This window comes from Octopus sinensis, linkage group LG15 (genome assembly GCF_006345805.1).
Source record: "Octopus sinensis linkage group LG15, ASM634580v1, whole genome shotgun sequence".
Taxonomy (NCBI): domain Eukaryota; kingdom Metazoa; phylum Mollusca; class Cephalopoda; order Octopoda; family Octopodidae; genus Octopus; species Octopus sinensis.
In genome coordinates, this window is record NC_043011.1 from 44,128,069 (window position 1) to 44,150,855 (window position 22,787).

At 38.9% G+C, this 22,787-nt stretch overlaps 1 protein-coding gene across 7 annotated transcripts in view; it reads left to right on the top strand.

The window, feature by feature from the left end:
• LOC115219750 (unconventional myosin-Va) overlaps positions 1-22,787 on the top strand; it is a 272,760-nt gene that overhangs the window by 122,153 nt on the left and 127,820 nt on the right. For all 7 annotated transcript variants that reach the window (XM_036509681.1, XM_036509676.1, XM_036509675.1 and 4 more), the window contains 10 exons: positions 604-751; positions 2,285-2,438; positions 3,932-4,062; positions 5,485-5,579; positions 7,073-7,180; positions 9,982-10,094; positions 13,871-13,999; positions 15,564-15,697; positions 19,076-19,157; positions 21,788-21,928. In XM_036509681.1, the coding sequence (XP_036365574.1) occupies positions 604-751; positions 2,285-2,438; positions 3,932-4,062; positions 5,485-5,579; positions 7,073-7,180; positions 9,982-10,094; positions 13,871-13,999; positions 15,564-15,697; positions 19,076-19,157; positions 21,788-21,928 (1,235 nt within the window). The remainder of the gene's footprint in view (positions 1-603; positions 752-2,284; positions 2,439-3,931; positions 4,063-5,484; positions 5,580-7,072; positions 7,181-9,981; positions 10,095-13,870; positions 14,000-15,563; positions 15,698-19,075; positions 19,158-21,787; positions 21,929-22,787) is intronic.

Here is a 22,787-nt window from a genome sequence, read left to right on the forward strand (position 1 = left end):
GTGGACCAAATTCCTAGCAGACTCAAAATATGTGAATTTGCAAAAAATTATCTCTAAGGGTGTTTCACATATTTTTTGTAAATTCCTCCCCATGTAAATGCAATCATATTCATTCGGTTTTATTTTGAATTTATAAAAAATTTTTAAACACGCAGACATCAGATATTTTGCGTCTTTAAATGTAAAATCTTGTTGTCCCTTGACGTCTCCAGTCGAGACTTTGCTGCAGCTTGTATAAATTAAAACAAAGGCAAAACGTGATTGTAATAATAATAATAATAATAATAACAAAAAAAGAGAAAAACAAAGAAAATACAGTTCCTTAAAATTTGAATAGAATGCCTCTTATGGAAAGTTTGTCTCTTAGGGATAGCAAGGATGATCAGGAGGGTTCCAAGCACTTAAAAGACTGCTGAAAATGTGTGAATACCTAAGGTTGCAGGTAGTAACCCACTACCCATGTAAATCCTATCAGGAATAAGACCAAACCTGAACCTTGCTTCTATAATAATAATAATGATGACGACGACGACGACGAGGACAGTAATAAAAATAATGATGTTGATGATGATGATAATAATAATAATTGTCTCTCTTTGTTAGGAATTATTCTGGTTGCTATCAATCCATATCAAGATGTGGATATCTACGATGAAACCACCCTAGAGATCTACCGTTACCAGAAGATCTTGAAAAATCTGGATCCTCACATATATGCAGTCGCTGCAGAAGCTTTCAACCAGATGACCAGGTTAGAAAAAAACACTATTACCACTAATAATAATAATGATAATGTTAATAATATTGATGATTTCTTTTTATTTACCTGTAGGGCGACGAATGAGTGAATTAAATGATTAAAATAATAATGATAGTAATAATAACAATAACTAAAAGGGTAAAGACCCCCTTCGGTCATGAATGACCATGGGATTGCACCTAGAAAGTTACCCTCCTAGACACAAGTCCGGGCAAGGTTGTTTATGGAAGGCCAGCAGTCGCCCATGCATACCAGCCTCCCCTCCCCTCTCCACGCCACCAGTGTTATCCAAGGTAAAAGACAAAGGTCGATATGGCTTGGCACCAGTGACGTCGCAACTCATTTCTACAGCTGAGTGAACTGGAGCAACGTGAAATAAAGTGCCTTGCTCAAGAACACAACACGCAGCCTGGTCCAGGATTCAAGCTCACAACCTCACGATCGTAAGCTCGACGCTCTAACTACTGAGCCATGCGCCTTCACTAATAATAACTAATAATAATAATAATAATAATAATAATAATGAATGCCCTGATGCAATGCCAGGCAGTAGCTCTCATGGCTTCTGGCCTTAACTGGAAGTGTTATCAAGTACATTATTTTGTCTTAGTATTAAAGATGTGCCACAGCAAATATTCTACTCTATACCACAGATTTGCTTGTCAGTCAGTTGTTTGACCGTAACCAGTTGAGCAGGTCCCTTGGTGGCTGACGATATGTGCATCTCTGATCATGAGCAGAAGTAGTTGGGGAGCATCATAGCCGTGTGTTGAAAGGAATTCTTAGAGGTTTGGATAATTCACCTTTGGAAACATGGGTGGTTCGTTCAACATCCTTAAACAATCCTTATTCAGGGACCTCTTGAGCGGGATGGGCTACTCGACCTGAAGAAAATTCTAACTGGGCCCCCACCTGCAAGGTCATGTGTTGTTTATCTTGAATTGAGATCACTATGTTGCACACATATAGTTGTAATGCATGTGCCTAGGGTACCCTTATCAGATAAGTAGACATGACGGGTATATTGGGCTTTGTATATTTGTACCCCAGTGGTACTTTGATGGCATGCACTGCTCTCTCACTCAATAATAATAATAATAATAATAATGGATAAAGGAGATTGAAATAGAATGCCTGGTGGAGCTCCTATAGAAAGTTTGTCTGTTAGGGACAGCAAGGACTATCAGGAGAGTTCTAAGCATTTGAAAGACTGCTGAAAGCTAGTGGATACCTAAAGATATGTATCAAATCTACTCACTAGACTTTGGTCAGCCTTAGGGCTATACTAGGAGACACTAGCCCAATGTGCCATGCCATGGGTCTGAACCTTTTCTTTTTTCTCAGTTATATAACAATATTTGTTGTGATTATGTAACATAGTAAGAGGTGCATATATATATAAATATATATATATATATATATATATATATATATATATATATATATATATATATATATATTATAATTCTATGTATAACTCATGTGGATAGTGATGTTCACAGTATATAAAATTTCTATTTATAGATTCAAAGTGAATCAGTCAATCATCGTTAGTGGTGAGTCTGGTGCAGGAAAGACTGTTTCAGCCAAACACACCATGCATTATTTTGCCAGAGTGGGTGGATCCACCGAGACAGCAATTCACGATAAAGTATTAGCATCTAATCCTATTATGGAGGTAAGTTGAAAAAGTGTTACTATTGTAGTCATACTTTCTCGAGACGAATACCACAGTTTCAAGGCTTTCTACAGTGTGTCTGCATTAAGTATGTTATACAGAATGCAGTTCTAAACTAATACTGATTCCATCACTAATAACAAATTTTTATCCATACTTCTGGCCAGTTGTGACATCAGTGATTTGTCGATCACTGTTTTTTTTATATCAGCAAAGGCTAAATTTGTCATAGCACACAGTTGCTGATGGATTGCTTGCTACTGATGTCACTCAAAAAAGCAGAAATATGTATCTAGTAATTCCACCACTACAGCAGCCCCTTTTCCTCTGCTACTGATTATATTTCTGTGTTTTTTAACACTGTAAGTTTACATTAGATGCTTTCTTGAGACTAATATTGCAGTTTAGAAGGCTTTCTATATATATATATATATATATATATATATGAAAAAACAACCTCGAGCCAACGAATAAGTAAAGAAACTCTCTTTATTACAAAATACAGGCCCCTTCTGAATGCATCTACCATATATCCACCTCAGCTTTACAATAACACAAATACACATGCAAATATTACATTCCTAAGAATCCCAGCTATAACCCACAAGGTGTCAACTTTAAGTCATCCAACATCCCACAACTTCCATGCATTCATATTCTCCCTTCTTCTTCTTCTTTTTCTTCTTCTTCTTAGAAATTAACCCATCTATGAATGATGTCAGCTAACAAACGCTTCCCCTAGGTTTGGTTATCAATCGCATCTGTGTTAGATGACTATCCTGTCGTGGAGACATCGAGGCAACCTCGTATTTGTTTATAAGACGACTGCTTAAGACTCCGAAATTTTTGACTAATGCCAATATAATAGTACAATACAGAATGCTGTGTGTGACTTTTACCTGAGAATGTACCTTAAGAATGTGAAATTGTAAAACAAAGTTATGTAGGCCTAGAATTATGACCAAATCAACTTATGACCATTCAGTTGGAACCAATTGTGGTTGTAAGTCGATGACAACCTATATTACATAAATGGAGCAAAGTCATTATCAAGCTAGGCAAAATGCTTACCAGTATTTCATCTGTCTTTACGTTCTGAGTTCAAATTCCACCGAGGTCAACTTTGTCTTTCGTCCTTTCAGGGTCAATAAATTAAGTACCAGTTACGCATTGAGGATTGATGTAATCAACTAGCCCTCTCCCCCAAATTTTAGGTCTTGTGCCTTTGTTAGAAAGGATTATTACATGAATGATAACAAGATATCTCAATCAATAAAATTATCTATTCTACATGTTTTCTGATAAAACTGGCCTGATCCAGCCTCTCACACATACCCTACAATGTCATTCTGAAAATACATAATCACATAAAAAGCACTTGTGCAGGTGCCATGTAAAATGCACCCAGTATTTCCTCTTCAAATAATTAAAAGCCAACAAACAAACGTATTTTTCATTTTTCATTTCTTACTTTTTTTTTTTGATATTTTCAGTCCTTTGGAAATGCTAAGACAATCAGAAATGACAACAGCAGCCGATTCGGAAAATACATTGAAATTGCCTTTGGCAGTAAAAACTACATCATTGGTGCTAACATGAAAACATATCTACTGGAAAAATCAAGGTTCTTCTATGATTCTCTCTATATTTTGTACTGTGTGTATATGGTACTGTCTGTGTATGGTACTGCTTATATGTGGTACATGGAGACACATGGCCTTGTGGTTAGAGCAGCGGACTCGCTGTCAAGGGATTGCGGGTTCAAATCTCAGACCGGGTGATGTGTGTGTTTATGAGCGAAATACCTAAGCTCCACGCGGCTCCGGCAGAAGGTAATGGCGAACTTCTGCTGACTCTTTCACCACAAATTTCTCTTACTCTTTTCTCCTGCATCTAGCAGCTCACTTGCGATGGACCGGCGTCCCATCCAGGTGGTGAACCTATACACCAAGGAAACCGAGAAACTGGCCCTTATGAGCCAGGCATGGCTCGAGAAGGAACAAATATATATGTGGTACTGTTTATATGTGGTACTGTCTGTATATAGTACTTTCTACATATGGTACTGTCTGTATACTGTTATGCCTCTTTATAGTACTATCTATATGTGGTACTGTCTATATTGTAGTGTCTCTGTTGTGCTCTCTCTATTCAGTACTGTCTATTTTGTAATGTCTTTTTATTGTACTGTTTACATATGATACTGTCTGTATACTGTACTATCTCTAGATGGTGCTTTCTATATATGGTAGTCTATATGGTACTGTTTGAATATAGCTCCATCTGTTTTATGGTTCTATATACTACTTCTTCCCTCCAAACATGGGTTCTGTAGTGCCAAAAAGACAAGTGAGTGTCTGACATTGGAAGGGACTTGTCTGCTGTAAGAGACTTTAGTAAAGTCCTGCTCGCTTGTATCTGATAGGTGAGGAAGGTGTTTATTATACAGTATCCTACCTGTTGTGCTACGTGCCCATAGTTAAAGCACTGCTATAACTAGGGGCACATAACAGATATACTCTTTTACTCTTTTACTTGTTTCAGTCATTTGACTGTGACCATGCTGGAGCACCACCTTTAGTTGAGCAAATCGACCCCAGGACTTATTCTCTGTAAGCCTAGTACTTATTCTATCAGTTTCTTTTGCTAAACCGCTAATTTAGAGGGATGTAAACACACCAGCATCGGTTGTCAAGCGATGTTGGGGGGACAAACACACACACACACACACACATATATACACGACAGGCTTCTTTCAGTTTTCATTTACCAAATCCACTCAAATTTATTTCCAATATTCTGCAAAAATATTACTGGTCGTGAGGAAATATCACCTTCCTTCGAAACTGGTGAGGATTGGCAACAGGGAGGGCACCCAGACATGGAAAATATGCCCCAGACCATAAGACTTACAGGTAGCCTTCAACTATTTCTATCCAAAAGGGTTTTTAACCCAATAATTATATGCTATTCTTAATAGCTTTATCCACATGAGTTCTGCTCTTAAAAACGAATTACATTATTTATATATCTGTTTTACTCTCAGAGTTGTATTCCAAGCTCCATTTGAAAGAAACTATCACATATTCTACCAATTATGTGCGTCTGCCTCCCTCAAAGAAATTCAACCATTTAAACTAGGTGAGTATTTGTCTAGCCTACTTTTTGTTTCCTATAAAGCAGTGTGTGTTACCCTTTGCCTGTCCTGTCTATCACTTGTGGTATGCAGGACATACCATATTTTCCAGCATACAAATCGGTGTAGTATATAGTGTAAACATTCAAACAGTACTGTTTTCTTTCTAAATCCTGTTACACTTCACATGGAATTTTTGGTCCTCCAATATCATTTTGGTGTATAAGTCAACCTGCCGTTTTTGGTTGTATTCTTTGGTCTGAAAAATTTGGCTTGTATGTTGTATGCCAGAAAATATACTATTGCCTTGGCCTCCATGCATTATCTATGATATGTATTCCCAATTTTTTTAACCACCAGAATAACTTAGGACTTATGAAAGGAAGGCTTAAACCTTTCGTTACCGTTTTTATTTTGAGATGTTCTGTGTTTTGTTCAATTAATTTTAAATATAACAAAGGATTTAGTAAAATAACTTAGTTGTCATTGAACTGGTGTTAGGAACGTAAATTGTGACTAAGGTTTGGTGGGAGACTTTAATTCAAAACTTATGCAAACAAGACATTTGTACTACAGAGCCAAAGCTGGTTTCAGCCGGGCTGGTATTGAAAGGGTTAATATTACTTAAAGCATATGAAACAAAGGATGATGATAATGATATCTATATCTATATCTATATATATATATATAAATCATATATAGATATTATTCTTTAACGTCCATTTTCCATGCTGGCATGAGTTGGCCAGTTTGAGCAGAAATGGCAAGCTGGAGAGCTGTACCAGGTTCCATTCTGATTTGGCTTGGTTTCTAAGGCTGGATGCCCTTCCTAACACCAGTGTGTGCTGGGTGGTTTTTATGTGACACTGGTATATATATATGTTTTAGATTATATATATACCAATATATATAAGGTCTTCAAATCTAAAGGTGGCCTCAAAAGATATTTTAAGATCCACAAAGATGAGACCTTATCTGATCCAAATCGGATATGCAATTTAAGTAGGTGTCTTTTCAAAACATTATCTGGTTTAAAAAGCCACATGAGATGCCATGAGAGATCTAAGGTGTAAGTACAAGAGGTGGTCACACTGCACGTGTGTTGAGTATATTACTGGTATTTGCTTTGTTGATATGTCAATGTTAGCACATCTAAATGAAGATTGATTTAATAAGTCCTGATTCAGATTCTAATTAAAATTAAGTAATTAATATAGCCATCTATGTATCATAAGAGATTGTGTTTTTAACACAGCAAGTCTATAAGGGATATCATCTCAGTACAAATACCACAGTTTCTGGCCTATCAACGATGTATATACATTGAGTATGATGCACAAGTGACTATTTTTATTTAATGTTGCTTCAGTTGCATATATTGAATTTTTAAGTAAATTAATCTATCACAGTATAATTGGTTTCCTTCCTTCTCTTGCCAAAATGAAAGCTAAAGCTGTCTGTAAGTTATGTTAAAGGGAAATATTTGTGTATTTTTCAGCTCACCAAGACAAGTTCAACTTCACAAACCTAGGAGAAAGTCCTGACATCAAAGATGTAAATGATGCAGAAATGTTCATGAAAACCAGATCAGCTTTTGCTGAACTTGGTATGTTTCACCATCTTAGCGTTGTTGTCATCATTATTGTCATAATCGTCGGCGGCGGCGTCATCATCATCATCATCATCTTCTTCTTCTTCTTCTCCTTTTATTATTATTATTATTATTATTATTATTATTATTATTATTGAGTGAGAGAGCAGTACATGCCATCAAAGTGACACTGGGGTACAAATATACGAAATCCAGTATACCCATCATGACTACCCGTCTGATAAGGGTACACCAGGCACATGCATCACAACCATATGTGCGCGACATGGTGATCTCATATCAAGATAAACAGCGGATGACCTTGCAGGTGGGGCCCAGTTAGAATTTTCTTGTGGTTGAGTAACCCATCCCGCTCAAAAGGTCCCTGAATAAGGGTTGTTTAAGGATGTCGAACGAAACACCTATGTTTCCAGAGGTGAATTATTCAAACCCCAAAGAATCCCTCTCAACACATGGGTATGATGCTCCCCCATTACTTCTGCTCATGATCAGAGATGCACATGTCGTCAGCCACTAAGGGACATGCTCAACTGGTTAAGGTCAAGCAACTGACAAGCAAATCTGTGGTACTGAGCAGAATATTTGCTGTAGCCCATCTTTTATACCAAGACAAAACAATGTACATGATAACACTTCCAATCAGTTGAGATCAGAAGCCATGAGAGCCACTACCTGGTACTGCATCAGGGCATTTATTATTATTATTATTATTAATCATTTGTAGCATCATTATTTTCATCATTGCCATCATTTCTGTTTTGACTGATGTAACCACCATCTCTCCTATCACCACCCTCTCCATCACTACCATGACGACCATTCCCACTGCCTTCATTGATGCACTTATCACTATCAGCATTAGCATCATCATCACCGTCTTCAGCACTTTCACCACAGCCATCATCACTACCAACAAAGTGTGTCTATGTGGTTACTTAACCATCCCAAAATAGCAGCCAAAATCTTACTACAGTGTTTAAAAAAAAAGGGAAGGGTACATGGGATATAAGAAAGGATGGGATAGTCGTGGCTGGAACACTTTTGATCATAAGCTTACTTAAGAAGTGCTGACTTTGAACTAAAGTACAATAACACTACCTGTCATCACTACCATCACCACTACCACCACCACTACCACCATGACTAAAACCACCACCACCATTGCCACTACCAACATCATCACCAACAACAACAACATCACTATCATTGCTACCACCACCACCAACATCACCATCATTTTCACCACCACCATCATCACCTCTTCTCACATTAAATGTCAACGTCAGCAAATCTGAATGAAGACCGACTTCATTAATCCTGATTTAGATGCTAATTAGAATTAAGTAATTAATGTAATACAACGTAATAAGTTTTCTTCCATTTTCTGATGGTGATTAAATGAGTTGGAGAGATCAGAAATTGTCTTGGTCAGACACACTGTCCTCATAGCCAGGATCTGCATCAATAGGCTCTGGGGACATTCTGTCCACATAACCTAGATTAGGGTTAACAATACAGAGTATGGGAATACTATCCAGAAAACCAGGGTGTACATATATATATATAGACCATAGAGCACACTGTTCACATAGCCAGGGTCTATATCAACAGATTCTGGGCACATTCAGTTCACATGGCCGAGATTAGGGTTAACAATACAGACTGTGGTGAAACTCCACAAAATTAGGGTCTGCTTATATAGACTGTGGGGACACACTGTTCACATAGCCAGGGTCTATATCAACAGATTCTGGACACATTCAGTCCATATGGCTGAGATTAGGGTTAAGAATACTGACTGTGGGGAAACTCCACAAAATTAGGGTCTGCTTATATAGACTGTGGAGACACACTGTTCACATAGCCAGGGTCTATATCAACAGATTCTGGGGACATTCTGTCCACATAACCTAGATTAGGGTTAGCAGTATAGATTATGGGAACACTGTCCACAAAGCCAAGATCTGACTGTGGGGACACACTGTTCACATAGCCAGGGACTACATCAACAAATTCTGGGGATATTCTGTCAACATAGCCTAGGTTAGGGTTAACAATAGAAACTGTAGGGACACTGTCCACAAAGCCAGGATGTACGTATATACAGACTGTAGGAACAAACTGTCCACAAAACCAGGTACAGAATCGGTTGGTGGGGACACTGTTCACATTGCCAGGGTCCACATCTACAGTACAGGCTCTGAGCACAAACTGTCTACAAAACCAAGGTGTACATCTAGAGTACAGATTTCAGGGACACACTGTCCACCTTGTGAAAGTGTGCATTTTTCGGACTCTGGGGACACAGTCTCCACATATCCAGAGTCTACAGTAACAGATTCTGTAGATAGTGTGTTCATATAGCCTGGGTCTCTTGCTTTTTAAGTTTGGTATTTATTCTATTTATTGGTTTCTTTTTGCTGCTATGAGAACATAAACAAACCAACACAGGTTGTCCAGCAGAGGATACAAACACAACCACTAACACATGCACACACTTATATATATATATATATATATATATAAATTACACACATACAGCTCACTTCCATAGTTTCCATCTACCAAATTCACTTACATAGCACTGGTTGGCCTGGGGCTATAAAGGAAGATCAAGGTACCATGCAGTGGGATTGAACCTGAAACCACATTGTTGCAAAGTGAGCTTCTTCATCACCCAGTCATGACTACTGTGTATGTATAATAAATCATTAAGTGCATGATATATATGTGTTTGTTTGTGTGTGTGTATGTATGTGTCTCACTATCTCTCCTTGTTTTTTGTCTCTCTCTAGGAATTCCTGAAGATGAACAAATGAAGATGTACAGTGTTGTGGCATCAATTCTTCACCTTGGCAACATTGTGTTTGTTTCTGGGGATGACGACAGTCAGAGTTCTGTGTCAAAGGTCAGTTTCACCAACATGCATCCCCTCCTAACACACACTTTCCACCACTACCCCACACCACACCACACCACATCACACTGTTCACTGGACTCTTCTTCCTCTGGCTCAGAAAATATTCCATCCCCACCCCCACTCCCAAAAACAATCATTATCCTCTATAAAACACAAATAAGGCTTGCAATGGATTAACGAGGTGCTCTTGCAGCTTATCACCACCATTTCTACCTTCTTTCCAACTGCTTCCATCCACCCTTTTACAATGCAGGGTAACCTTATATTTCCTCTACAGCAAGGCATTTGTGGTCCTCCCACTGTGGCCAGAAAATATTCCATTCCCACCCAAACCCTCAAAAATACAAACACTTGTCCTCTATTGAACACAAATGACACTTGCAATGGATTTCTGAGGTGCTCTGACATTTCGTCACGGCCATTTCTACCTTCCTTCCAACTATGTCCACCCTTCCTTATATAATGTAGGGTAACCATGTATTTCCTCTTGTGGTTCTCAAAGTAGGCAGTACAGCCGACTTGGGGGTGGTAGAAAGATCCAGTGGGTGGCATTGAAGAAAAGTGGGATGATAATGGGGTGGCCAGATTGGGGTAATAGATGGAAAAAATGTATATTTATAGGTTTATTAGCTTTAAGTTTTATTTGTGAAATACAGTTGTTTTGAATTTGCTGCAGAAAGTGGCCTGTATTTGTGGTGGGGAGGGTTAGTAGGGAGTGCTAGGAATGTGGCCTAGGTGCCAAGGGGGTAGCAGTCTGAAAAAGTTTGGGAACCACCGCTCTACAGCAAGGCACTCGTGATCATCCCTCTGTCATCTGTAACCTCTCAATGCCTACCATAAAAGTACTGCTTCCTCGACTCAAATACTTCCTCCACCATTTAATCAAGGAAACTTCCTTCCATTTTCCTCTTTCCTGTTCTTTTGTCATCTTGCAAAGTTATTTGGTCACCTCACAAGTGCTGCTAGCACGCAGTAAAGTGGTTGGTGTTAAGAAGAATATCCATCTGTAGAAACCATGACAGAGGTGACCCTGGAGCTCACTGTGACCCTTGGGCTCACTGGATCTTGTCAAACTGTCCAACCCTTACCAGCATGGGTTGGATGGTTTGACATGAGATAGCCAGGTGCAAGACTACACCAGGCTACTGTGTCTGTTTTGGCATGGTTTTTATGGCTGGGTGCCCTTCCTAATGCCAACCACTTTGCAGAGTGGACTGAATGCTTTCTACATGGCATCAGCACAGGCGAGGTCAAGTTTGGCATGATTTTTACAGATGAATGCCTTTCCAAATACCAACCACTTTACAGTGTGGACTGGATGCTTTTTTATGTGATAATGATGATAATGTGTAACATCAGCATTCTACCAGATATTCCTACAACTCTTAGAACAGATACCTTAGAATGCATCTAAAGGAGGGCCACCTTGGTCGGTTCACATGATATCACTCTGTCTATTCTACCACTAGTATAGTAGCCACTGGTCGTCTCAGCTAGTTACTGTTGTATCACTTATTCTCTTCCTCTTCCCCAGATTGAATCCCCACCACACACACACAGACTAAGCACTCCACCTTCTCCTTCCTCCCCACTGCATATTCCCTCTATAATTCCCTTGCCTCTACACATTCTACTTTTGGCCATAAATCGCACCACACTGCAATGCTTTATCATACCATTCCACAGATGCACACTTACATATGGACATACAACTACCCACCCCACTCTCTCTCTCTCTCCATATATAAACCTTGGTCAAAGGCAGAATTGACATTTGGTACTTGGTTTTGTCCCTTCACATCCTGGTTAAAGTAAAAAGTAAAGTTACCTTCTTGAGTCCTACCGACTCAGAAGGACCGGTTTCCATGGCGTACAAAATTCTCCACCTGGGCAGGACACCAATCCATCGCAAGGTCATTCATTTTTGCCAGCTGTGTAGACTAAAGCAACGTGAAATGAAGTGTTTTGCTCAAGAACACAATGCATCATTGGTCCAGGAATTGAAACCACAATCTTATTATTATGAATCCAAAATCCTAACCACTAAGCCACGCACCTCCACTTTCACATCCTGGGTTCAAATCTTGTTAGAATCAATGTTTGTCTTCAAAAATAGGTCTCATACTAATCATGTACTGGGGGTTAATCAAAACTGAATATACCTTGTGTATCTATATATAGTGTATATACCCTGTATGCCTTTATACACCCTCTATGTCTTTATGTATCCTGTACATCTTATATACACCCTGTATATCTTCATATATCGTGTACAACTTTATTTACCCTTAATGTCTTTACATGCCCTATGTATCTTTTACCTTGTGTGTCTTCATATATCCTGTCCATCTTTATATGCCCTGTATTTTTTTATATACCCTGTATGCCTTTATTAGTTTTGGGTAACTACAGCCAGTAGTGGGATCCTGGTTCAGGAGTTACTGGGTGTTGAGGAATGTGGGACCACCTTTGGACCACTATTTTTTTTTGCAGATCTACTCTTATTAGAAGCAGTCGTACATGTTAGGGTCCCCGCTTTTGGTTAATGAGCAAGTTAGTCAAGCAGATGGAGCTCATTAGTCTAGTGGAGAGGAGCAGTTCATTTTGGGAAAGGAAAAAGCATTGATTTCCAACCTCTGCTGCTTTGTAGTTATGGGAAGAGCTTCAGGAATAAACCCTGAAGGGGAAATTTGGAGTTAGAGCTCCTGACCTGAAGCAGTTTGGCATTGTCTACAACCTTGTTCTGGTAACTCCTGTGATGACACTGGTGCCAAATTGTAACAGCTGTTCTGCTAACTGGATATGTGCAACAACCTGTGACTGTAGTACCTTTTCATAGCTAGTATTGGACACAACATAGTGCCAATGATGGGATTTGAACTACCTGGCTGGTTATCTTTTTCACTAACCACCCATGTTAGTTGATCTATACCATATCTCCACAGCTACTCCATTCATTCTTCACAATTATTATGATTATTATTATTATTATTATTATTATTATTATTATTAAGGTGGCAAAAGGCAGCAAGTTGGCACAATTGTTGGCATGCTGAGCACATTGCTTAGCGGTGTTTTCTCCGTCTTTATGTTCTGGGTTCAAATTCCGCCAAGGTTGATTTTGCCATTCAGGGTCAATAAATTAAGTTCCAGTGAAACACTGGGGTCAATGTAATCGACTAGCCTCTCCCACCAAATTTGAGGCTCCATGCCTCCAGCAGAAAGGATTATTATTATTATTACAGTAGTTTTATTTTTATAACGTGCTTTCACTTCACTACCGAGTGCAGCTCTGTGTGCCTTGGGTATGTGCTGTATTTGTTGTGATGCTCTTTTGGTTACTGTATTGAAAGTGTTTTACGTAGGATGTGTGCAGTGCCCAGTAGTGCTATTTTCTGTATGTTGTATATATATTTGTAAGTCCTGATGTTTTTGTTATGTATTTGTCTGAATATTTTTTTATCATACCTAATGCATCCACTATGATAGGAATTGTTTCTGTTTTTAGACTCCACATTCAAGTTACCTTTGTATTTTGAAAGTTTCTCCATTTCTTTTAGAGAAACGTTGTCATCTGCTGGTATTGATACATTAATTAGAAAGTAATTTTTTCTTCATGATCTCTGACAACTATATCTGGCCTGTTGGCCTTAATTTCTCTATTTGTGTGTATTGGCATATCCCAGAGTATGGTTGCTTTCTCGTTTTCTGTGACCTTTTTATTATTATTATTATTATTATTATTATTATTATTATTATTTTAGAAAACCCCCCACTTTGGTATTGTCTGTGAGTTACTTGGATTGAATGCTGAAGAAATGGCATTTTGGCTGTGCAACAGACAGATCGCCTCCGCCTCTGAACGGATCATGAAACCAATGTCCAAGAAAGAGGTAAGACAGCTCAACACTTCCAAAATATTTCATAACATTTCGATTAATAATTTCTTTCTCTGACTTTGTATATGAATATATATACACACACACACACACACATGCTGATAGACAGACAGACAACAGTGACTTCAAAGTTTTGACCTGTTAACTTTCAAAGTCTGAAACATTGAAGTCACTGTCACACCACTTCTTATAAAAGTTCAACGCACATGTATACTCTACTAAAAAGTACTAATAGGGATAATAGGGGGAAAAAAACCCCCATTTTAGTTAGTTAGTTAGTTAGTTAGTTAGTTAATTTTTTGGCTCAAAAACAAAAAGCAAGGCCATGTAGGGGGACATGGAGTTAAGTACAGGGTGGTGTTCATGTAAAGAGTTCAGGCCACTTGAGGTCAAGGGAGACTTTGAATAAAGCAGTCGTCGGCATTTTCACCATCTCGTCTGGCAGCTTGTTCCACGGATCCGCAACCCGGATGGAGAAAGCTCCTCTCCTTCAATTGAGATGAAATCGTCGCAGGTAGAGCTTTTCGGAATGACCCCACAGCCAACGCTCTGGAGCAGGAGTGAAGAACAGCTCTTTCGAGAGGTTACACTTTCTGCTTATGATGTTGTGAGCGAGAATGAGATCACCACGGCGGCGGCGTTTTTCTAGAGAATAAAGGTCGAGCGTCTTCAGCCTTTCTTCATAGGACAAATTCTTGAGACCATGAACCATGCAGGTAGCCAGCTTCTGGACTCTTTCGAGATGCTGTATGTCTTTGAGGAGATTAGGAGAAGGGGCTTGAATCCCGTACTCCAATATGGGTCTCACCAGCATGACATAGAGCGGTAGGAATATGGCTGCTGTGAGCATTCCGAATGACCGTCGAATCAAGAACAGAATTCCGCGTGCTCTGTTGGCAGCATGGACGCACTGGGCCGAAGGCGAAAAGGAGGAATCCACCAAGATACCCAGGTCCTTTACCTGATTGGTCCTTAGTTGAACTATTGCAGTGTGGAAGACACATTCCTAGCCATTCAACCTGATAAATTTACCTGATAAATTAAGTACCAGTTGCGTACTGGGGTCGATCTAATCGACTGGCCCTTAAAATTTCAGGCCTTGTGCCTAGAGTAGAAAAGAATATCATTCACAAAATAAAATTCACATAATCAAACACAAAGGCACAAAGACTGTTAATTTCACATCAAGTTTGTTATTAGGTGTCAAAATTTTCATCACACAAATTGTGGCCTGGTCACTAATGTTAGAATCCAGGAGACATTTTGTGCAATGAAAATTTTGTCAGCCTTAGATGAAGATAACAGTCTTTGTGTGTTTTAGAATGGCTAGGACGTGTCTTCCATACCACAATCATTTTAGTTTCAAAACATGGTCTCAGATGAAATTACTCGCCTGGTAAATCCACCGCAAAAACTTTACTTGAAAAATATTTAAAAAATCTTTTTTGTTTTAGATGTTTTTGTTCTTGTTGAGTAGTGTTTTTTTTTTGTTTTTGAATTAGTTTTTGTGTATAATATATTATTCTTGTTCACTCATGATGTTTCATTGTGATTGCAGGCCGGGTATGGTAGAGATGCTCTCGCTAAATTCATTTACGCGCGGGTCTTTGACTGGATTGTAGCCAAAATTAATCGGAATCTCCTGACACATGAAGACACCCAAAACTTCATTGGAGTGCTCGATATCTACGGGTTTGTTCTAGTTTTAATTATTGATTTTTTTTTACTCTTCTTACTTAATTGAATTCTTTAACCTGTTAGCATTGAAACTGTCCATATCTGGCTCAAATATTCTACCTGTCTTACATTCAAACCAACCAGATTTGAACTCTCACACATACTCCACAATATCATTCTCAAATAAGGCAGTGAGCTGGCAGAAATGTTAGCACGCCGGGTGAAATGCTTAGAGGTATTTCGTCTGCCGTTATGTTCTGAGTTCAAATTCCGCCGAGGTCAACTTTGCCTTTCATCCTTTTGGGGTCGATTAAATAAGTACCAGTTACGCACTGGGGTCGATATAATCGACTTAATCCGTTTGTCTGTCCTTGTTTGTCCTCTTTGTGTTTAGCCCCTTGTGGGTAGTAAAGAAATAGGTATTTCGTCTGTCTTTATGTTCCGAGTTCAAATTTCACCGAGGTCGCCTTTGCCTTTCATACTCTCAGGGTCGATAAATTAAGTACTAGTTGTGTACTGGGGTTGATCTAATTACCCTGTCCTCAAAATTTCAGGCCTTGTGCCTAGAGAAGAAAAGAATATCATTCTCAAATTAAAAATCATATGATCAAAATCTTGAAGCTATAAGATAATCCATGATTAATTCAAAACAATGTGAATATATAAGCATTACATTTGATACAGGAATTTGACTGTTAAAGGGATAATACTATTTGAGTGAAGGAATGTGGCTTAGTGGTTAGGTACTTGGCTTACAATCGTTAAGTTGTGAGTTCAGTTCCCAGTGACACTGTGTCCTTGGGCAAGATACTTTTACACGTTGCTCCAGTCTACACATCTGGCGAAAATGAGTAGTACCTGCAATTCAAAGGGCCAGCCTTGCCACATTCTATGTCATGCTGAATCTCTCAGTGAACTACGTTAAGGGTACACGCGTCTGTGGAATGCTCAGCCACTTGCATGTCAATTTCATGATCAGGCTGTTCCGTTGATTGGCTCAGCTGGAACCCTCATCGTTGTAGTTGACAGAGCACCAATGCCTTTTGCTTAATTGTGTGTGTGGTTGAGAAATTTGCATGCCACACAAAAGATGCTTAGTGGTATTTGCTTTGAGTTCAAATTCCACTGAGGTCAGTTTTGCCTTTCGTTCTTTCATAGTTGATCAAATGAGTACCAGTTGACCACTGAGACCAGTGTGATCGACTAACCACCCTGCTCCCAAATTTTCAGGCCTTTGTGCTTATATTATAAGGAATTATTATCATTGTAATTACTTCATTGACTTTAAGGTAGATAAGTGGCAGAATTGATGAGGTGCAGGAGTGGCTGTGTGGCAAGTAGCTTGCTTACCAGCCACATGGTTCCAGGTTCAGTCCCACTGCATGACATCTTGGGCAAGTGTCTTCAACTATATCCTCAGGTCGACCAAAGCCTTGTGAGTGGATTTGGTTGACAAAATCTGAAAGAAGCCCGTTGTGTGTGTGTGTGTGTGTGTGTGTTTGTTCCCCCCACCCGCCCACCCCCATTGCTTGACAACCAATGTTGGTGAGCTTACATCTCCATAACTTAGTGGTTTGGCAAAAGAGACCAATAAAATAAGTGCTAGGCTTCCAAAGAATAAGTTCCAGGGTTTGCTCTTTTTGGCTAAAGGTGGTGCTCCAACATGGCCACAATCAAATGACTGAAACAAATAAAAGAATAAAAGAAAGATATAGATTTCCTGATTTAATGTTCTTACTGTTATTCCTCTGTATCCCTCAGGGGGTCAATAAAATAAATAAGGATCTAGGCAATCAACTTATTGATTATATTTTATTAAATTATTATTATTATTACTCACCACCATTTCAAAATAGGCAGGAAAAGTATTTTATTTTATTGTCTTGTTTATTACAATTTATTTCAGAGTTAGTTGGGTTGGATAGTGCTGTAAATTTACAGAAATGTTTAATGTTTGAGATTTACTTAGGTTACAGCATTTGGAGTAGAGTGGTAAATCCTACCTGGTAAAGACCATCCTTGCCTATGGGAAGTTTTGAACTCTGCGTTGCTGACTAACTAACCACTTGTCAGTTTTGCAGTGTCTCCCCAGCTGTTGCTTCATGCAATGACTTGGTTCTATTCTGTGGTACATGTTTACAGCCAGGTAGACTGGGTCCGTTGAGTACTGTGTCTTAATCATAGACACAATGCTCTGCTGTTTACAGGATATGAACCAACAATTTCTTGATTAGTTATCTAGTACTGTGAAGGCGCATGGCTCAGTGGTTAGAGCACCAAACTTACGACCGTGTGGTTGTAAGTTCGAATCCTGGACCGGGCTGTATGTTGTGTTCTTGAGCAAGACACTGTATTTCACATTGCTCCAGTTTACTCAGCTGTAGAAATGAGTTTTGACATCACTGGTGCCAAGCTGTATCGGCCTTTGCCTTTCCCTTGGATAACATCGGTGGCGTGGAGAGGGAAGGTTGGTTTGCATGGGCGACTACTTGTCTTCCATAAACAATTCTGCCTGGACTTGTGCCTCGGAGGATAACTTTCTAGGTGCAATCCCATGGTCATTCGTGTATGAAGGGAGTCTCTGATATCTAGTCCTATATCTGCCCAGCCATCCACAATTTTATGTGGGTTGTTTATTGGTGTAAATTTAAACATTTTTATGGACTGTTTACAAAGCCAAGTTCCCTGAAGGGCATAAATTTAGGTTGTACTTCCGTATCAAGTATACACCCATCTGTTTTCTACTGTTCTACATTGTGCATGTCCAGTTGGTGTATATATATATATATATAATATATATATATTCAGCATCCTCCCATCTAAATATCCTAACATCCTCCCACCTAAATATCTTAACAGTTTTATGTTTATTTAATTATAATATCTATAGATTTGTTCAGGTGTATATATCTGGCAACAGGTAGTGTGTATGTGTGTGCGTGTACATGTGCAAACACACACACAGACAAATATATATGAGAATATCTTTTATCTTTTACTTGTTTCTGTCATTGGTCTGTGGCCATGCTGGGGCACCTCCTTGAAGGGTTGAGTAGAACAAATCAACCCTTTTTTTTTCTAAGTTTATTACTTATTCTGTGGGTCTCTGTTACCAAACCATTATGCTACAAGGTATTAGCAAACACACATACATACATATTTGTACACACACACACACACACACATATGACAGGCTTCTACTCAGTTTCCATTTATCAAATTCACTCACAAAGCATTGGTCAGCTATAGATGACACGCGGCCAAGGTATTATGCAGTGGGACTGAACCCAGAACCATGAAGTTACAAAATGAGCTTCTTATCCACACAGCCAAATATTCTATATAATGCTTTAAAAAAAATTTTTGTTTTTTGTTATTTTCTGTTTTTATTAGGTTTGAAACATTCAGAGTAAACAGCTTTGAACAGTTTTGCATTAATTATGCAAACGAACGGCTCCAATTACAGTTCAACACGGTGAGTTAATTAAAGGACCTTTGACCACTGTCTCCACTTTTGGTCATCACTGGTATTGTGATTTTCATTATCACCATTGCCATTGTCACCATCCCGACAACTCTTTGTCATCACCGTCCTTCCATTTCACCATCATCACCATCCCTGTACCCACTCCATCCCTAACCTTCCACCCCCATTATTATCATTCTTTTACCCCACTGTCATTCCCCATCTCTCCACCTCCATCATCATTCCCATTGCTCCCACCCTGCTTCCTCACCATTCCTCTTCCCTGTCATCCATCACCATCCCCCCTGTTCTCATCATCATCATCATCCACCCACCATGGTTTCTTTAGCTGGATCCCCTTCCTAACACCAACCATTTTAGGAAGGGTATCTTGTTGCTGCTGCTGCTGCTGTTGTTGTTGTTGCTATTTGTGTGTATGTGTTTGTGTGTGTGATATATATATATATATATATATTAATAGTTATCGCCAAGTTAATATGGCAGTCCAAAAATATAGGACGAATGCTGCTGTTGATTAGCTCCAAGAGTTTCCCATGTATTCCATTTTCCATCTCTATAATGGACACAGGTTCGTGTATCACATAGCTAGCCAGAGATGATGGCCTCTTGGAGCTAATCAATGGCAGCATTCGTCCTATATTTCTGGACTGCCATATTAGCTTGGCGATAACTATTAATATCCATTACTGCTGCCATAGTCTCCTTTAGAGAGACTTAGAAATAATAATATTTCTATAGTTATATGTATGTATATATATATATATATATATATCTTTTCCTTCTCTCCATACCTTTCTTCTTCCTCTTTCTGATGAAGAGCCATACTCAAAATGGCACACACCCTCTTTTTTTTCATCTTAAACTGAGCATCAATCTAATACATTCACTGTATACATCCTTTTGACTTTTGTTGTTTTTTGTTTTTATTTTTGATTCGCCTATGTATATATATATTACGTTTTTGTATTCTTATTGGTGTCACGTATTCTGTATTTTTGTTCGTGTACTTCGTTCGTTTTCCGTCCTCGTGTTGTATACATTCGAAGCTTTCTTCCATGGGATCTAATGCACTTGGCTTAGATATCCCATGGCGGGCTGCCAATATCGGAGCAATCTCAAGATTAATCAGCCGAAATTGCTAAGATGATCTGGTTCTTGACTGATGACTGAGGGCTTCGAATGTCCCGTCCTGTGGTTCTTGTGTCGTCTCCGTGGTGTTTCATGTTCTTGTCCATGTCTGTTAATTATTTTTACTGTTTACCTATATAATCGGCGGCTACGTATCCACAATTGTCCTTATACGATAAGTATATTTTTTCTCTAGCATTGATACGACTCTTAATCTGTCTCTTTCTCTCTCTCTCTCTCCTCCCTTATTCCCCTTCCTTTCTTTCCCTCTCCATCCTTCCCCCCCCTTCTACGTTTCTCTGTCTCTCTCACCTCCAGCCCCCTCGATCTGTCTCTTTCTTCTCCTCCCTCGTCCACCTTCTCTCTCTTTTCATCTGTCCCTTTCTCCTGTCTTTTGTTCTCACGTGACCGCTAGCCACTGTTGAGCGCTCTTTTCGTTCCAGCAGTCGCCGAAGCAACACGTATTTGTTCGTCTCCCTGCGGCCATTAGGCACAACTTCATAAGCCAGCCCCAAACTCAACTCGTCCTGTCGAAAGACCCTTGTCCTACGTCCTGGTTTTGTTCTGTTTTTTATTTTTACCGTTATTGTTTTTACGTTTTTGTATTCTTATTGGTGTCACGTATTCTGTATTTTTGTTTGTGTACTTCGTTCGTTTTCCGTCCTCGTGTTGTATACATTCGAAGCTTTCTTCCATGGGATCTAATGCGCTTGGCTTAGATATCCCATGGCGGGCTGCCAATATCGGAGCAATCTCAAGATTAATCAGCCGAAATTGCTAAGATGATCTGGTTCTTGACTGATGACTGAGGGCTTCGAATGTCCCGTCCTGTGGTTCTTGTGTCGTCTCCGTGGTGTTTCATGTTCTTGTCTATGTCTGTTAATTATTTTTACTGTTTACCTATATATATATATATATATACACAACTTATAAACAAGGACAAAAGAAAAATTATTTCCATCCCAATATACTGATAACAGGCTTTAAGTCGTCAATTTCCACATATCATTATACACTCAGTATAAATACACGTCATGCTGAAATCGGGGAAGCTAGTCAACAGAATTTTAAAAAAAAGTTCGTTATTTCTATATTGAATCAATTTCAGAATTAATCCCATGGATTTTTTCCTCGTCAGTAGAAAATACGATATATATATATATATATATATATATATATATATATATATATATATATATATAGCTGAAGGATCAAAATTAATTTTAATCCCTCCGATAATTAATGCTTTTCTTGGGCCTGCAATTGCTTATATTATTAATTCTGTTATTATCATTTTTTTTTAAATAGCCATTCTAGATGATACAAAATTAATAATATCTTAGCAAATTAATTTTTGAGAATTTATATTTTTTTCTTGCGAATTGTTTGCCCCTGTAAAAAGAGTATGTGTGTGTGTACATGTATGTATTTATGAACATATATATATATATATAATTATACATGTTCTGTTGTCTTTGGTTCCATTGCAGCACGTATTCACACTAGAACAGCAGGAGTATAGACAAGAAGGTCTGGAATGGGATGAAATCAGCCACTACGACAATACTCCTTGTATTGACCTTATTGAGAGTTCTCAGGGAATCTTAGCTTTATTAGATGACGAATGTAAGGTAAGTCACTTTCCAGAAGCTTCTTTGAAGTAAACTACCAAATGAAACATTGCTAGGGATGTAAATTGAACCTGCTACCTTCTTCGTTTCAGCTTTCATCTCTTTTTTTTAACATGTGTAAATACTCAATTTAAGGACCCTTTTCTCTTCTGTGCTTTCCCTTCTCTCTGCTGTCCTCAAAACTCGAGGATTGGTTTTGCTTTCTTACATTTGTCCCTATGCAAATATGTTTTATGCAGCCTGTCTCTATCTTTCTCGGTGTCCCTGTCAAACAGCATATGTTACAATAATGGAAAAATTCAGATAAGCAGAGACCTCTAACTTGTCTTCCCTCATCTAAATCACTGTGATCACCCAGGCTATCAGATGTTGCTACACATCGCTGGTCACAATGCGCTTCACATTGCTTTAGCCTTCAAATGACACCACCCCGCTGGCTAAGTGAGCAGGCCAACAGAAGAAAGAGCGAGAGGAAGTTGTAGCGAAAGAGTACAGTAGGGATCACCATACCCCCTGCCGGAGCCTCATGGAGCTTTAGGTGTTCTCGCTCAATAAAAGCTCACAACACCTGGTCTGGGAATCGAAGCCGCGATCCTATGACCGCAAGTCCACTGCCCTAACCACTGGGCCATTGCGCCTCCACCCCCTCATCTAAATAGCCTCCATTAATTCATTTTCTCTCGTTCTCAGCTGTAGTGCCAAAATACATAAAATATATATGTAGTTTCTAATCACATAATTGCACAGATCTTCGATGTTTGTTGTGTGAAATACAAATACTATGCTGATTTTCTGGAATCTTCAGTTCCAAAGCATCTCCTGATTACTGATTTTCTTTGAATCAGGGGCTGTCATCTTG